At 42.4% G+C, this 1,261-nt stretch overlaps 1 protein-coding gene across 1 annotated transcript; it reads right to left on the bottom strand.

Moving 5' to 3' along the window:
- Nucleotides 1-698: 698 nt before the first annotated feature.
- On the bottom strand, nucleotides 699-998 carry TEOVI_000760300 (uncharacterized protein; the record flags this gene model as incomplete). The annotated part of the gene is made up of 1 exon (XM_067222360.1): nucleotides 699-998. One exon carries the CDS (start codon nucleotides 996-998, stop codon nucleotides 699-701), a length of 300 nt encoding a protein of 99 aa, XP_067078461.1.
- Nucleotides 999-1,261: the final 263 nt, after the last annotated feature.

Below are 1,261 nucleotides of genomic sequence, written 5' to 3'. Positions count from 1 at the left end.
ATTATTATTATTATTATTATGACCACAACAAATATCCAGATAACGAAAAGAATAATAAAATTAAAATAGCACTCATTTTTAATACCATGTAACCCTACTGCTAATTTGAACTAGTAGGCCACTATCATACCATAATTTATATTTTCAGACTTCTATAAATTTCACCAGTTTGCACATTTTTCAAAGGTTGTACGAAAATGTTAAAATATATCAAATTCTAAGAAAACACATAAAACAGAAATTGCTTATGAATTTCATAAATTTGAGCATAAATCCTTAAAATTCTAAATTGTACCAACTCACAAAAGCGACAGCCAACAGAGCCAATTTGTCATTGACTAGAAAACTGGAATCTTTGCATTTGTCTTCAACCCATTCCCAAAAATTTTGCTTTGCATCCTGGAGGGGTGCCTGTTACTGCATCACACGCTGTCTGGTTTAGAAAGCTGCTGCAGTCAGGTTTGCCATCATTTCCTTCCTTATTCTCTTTTTTTTTCGTTTGCTTATTCCTTGGTTTTACCATCTTGGTTGCTCTCTGTGCTTGTGGGTGCCGTTTTTGAAGAGGGTGGATTGCCTTGGTAAAAAGCTGCAGCCACAGCGTAACCAACATCGTCTGAGGCTGGAACTTCAGATATTTTTGGTTTCTTTGTTTCTGTGCCTATTTTAAAAGTTATTTGTTTGTTTTCTAGGGGCTGTATCTACTTTTGTTGCACTTTGATCTCTTTGCAGCCGAAGAGCTTGTCCACAATTTCTTCCTTTTTGTCAGCAGGAAGATCCGTTTTGGCGGAGCCAGTCATGATTATTTGGGCTATGTTTTGCATGTAGGTGTCGGCGCGCAGTGCATCGAGTTCCATTGAGAGAACTGGTTCCTGAATGTCTATTTGAATATTCTTGACGGCGCATGTGGCTACAGCCGTTGCTTTTGCCGTTACTGCTAGTGCAGTTGCGGCGTCCGCATCTGTTTCGCATGTGTCCGTTGTTCCGCCGCTTTTGGTCATGGCTTGATTTGTCGTTGCCTTGTTGCTTTTGAGTTCCCTGGTGACGCCGGCCACCTCAACGTGGTGCCAGGGTCTAGTGCTCCCGTCTCATCGGGGGAAGCCAAGAGCCAGCAGCGCTCCTTTCATGACGAACACTGCTGTGCTCCGGCTACGGCATCATAAAGCACAGGGATCAGCAGCGTCTTGCTGGGACACCATTTTTAACTTATCGGTCCCTGGGCACGTGCCAGTGTGCTATCAGCAGTATCATCCGCACTAAGATG

This window comes from Trypanosoma equiperdum (assembly GCF_001457755.1).
Source record: "Trypanosoma equiperdum strain OVI genome assembly, contig: ctg_1614, whole genome shotgun sequence".
Classification (NCBI taxonomy): domain Eukaryota; phylum Euglenozoa; class Kinetoplastea; order Trypanosomatida; family Trypanosomatidae; genus Trypanosoma; species Trypanosoma equiperdum.
This window is presented reverse-complemented; position numbering and strand designations above follow the sequence as displayed.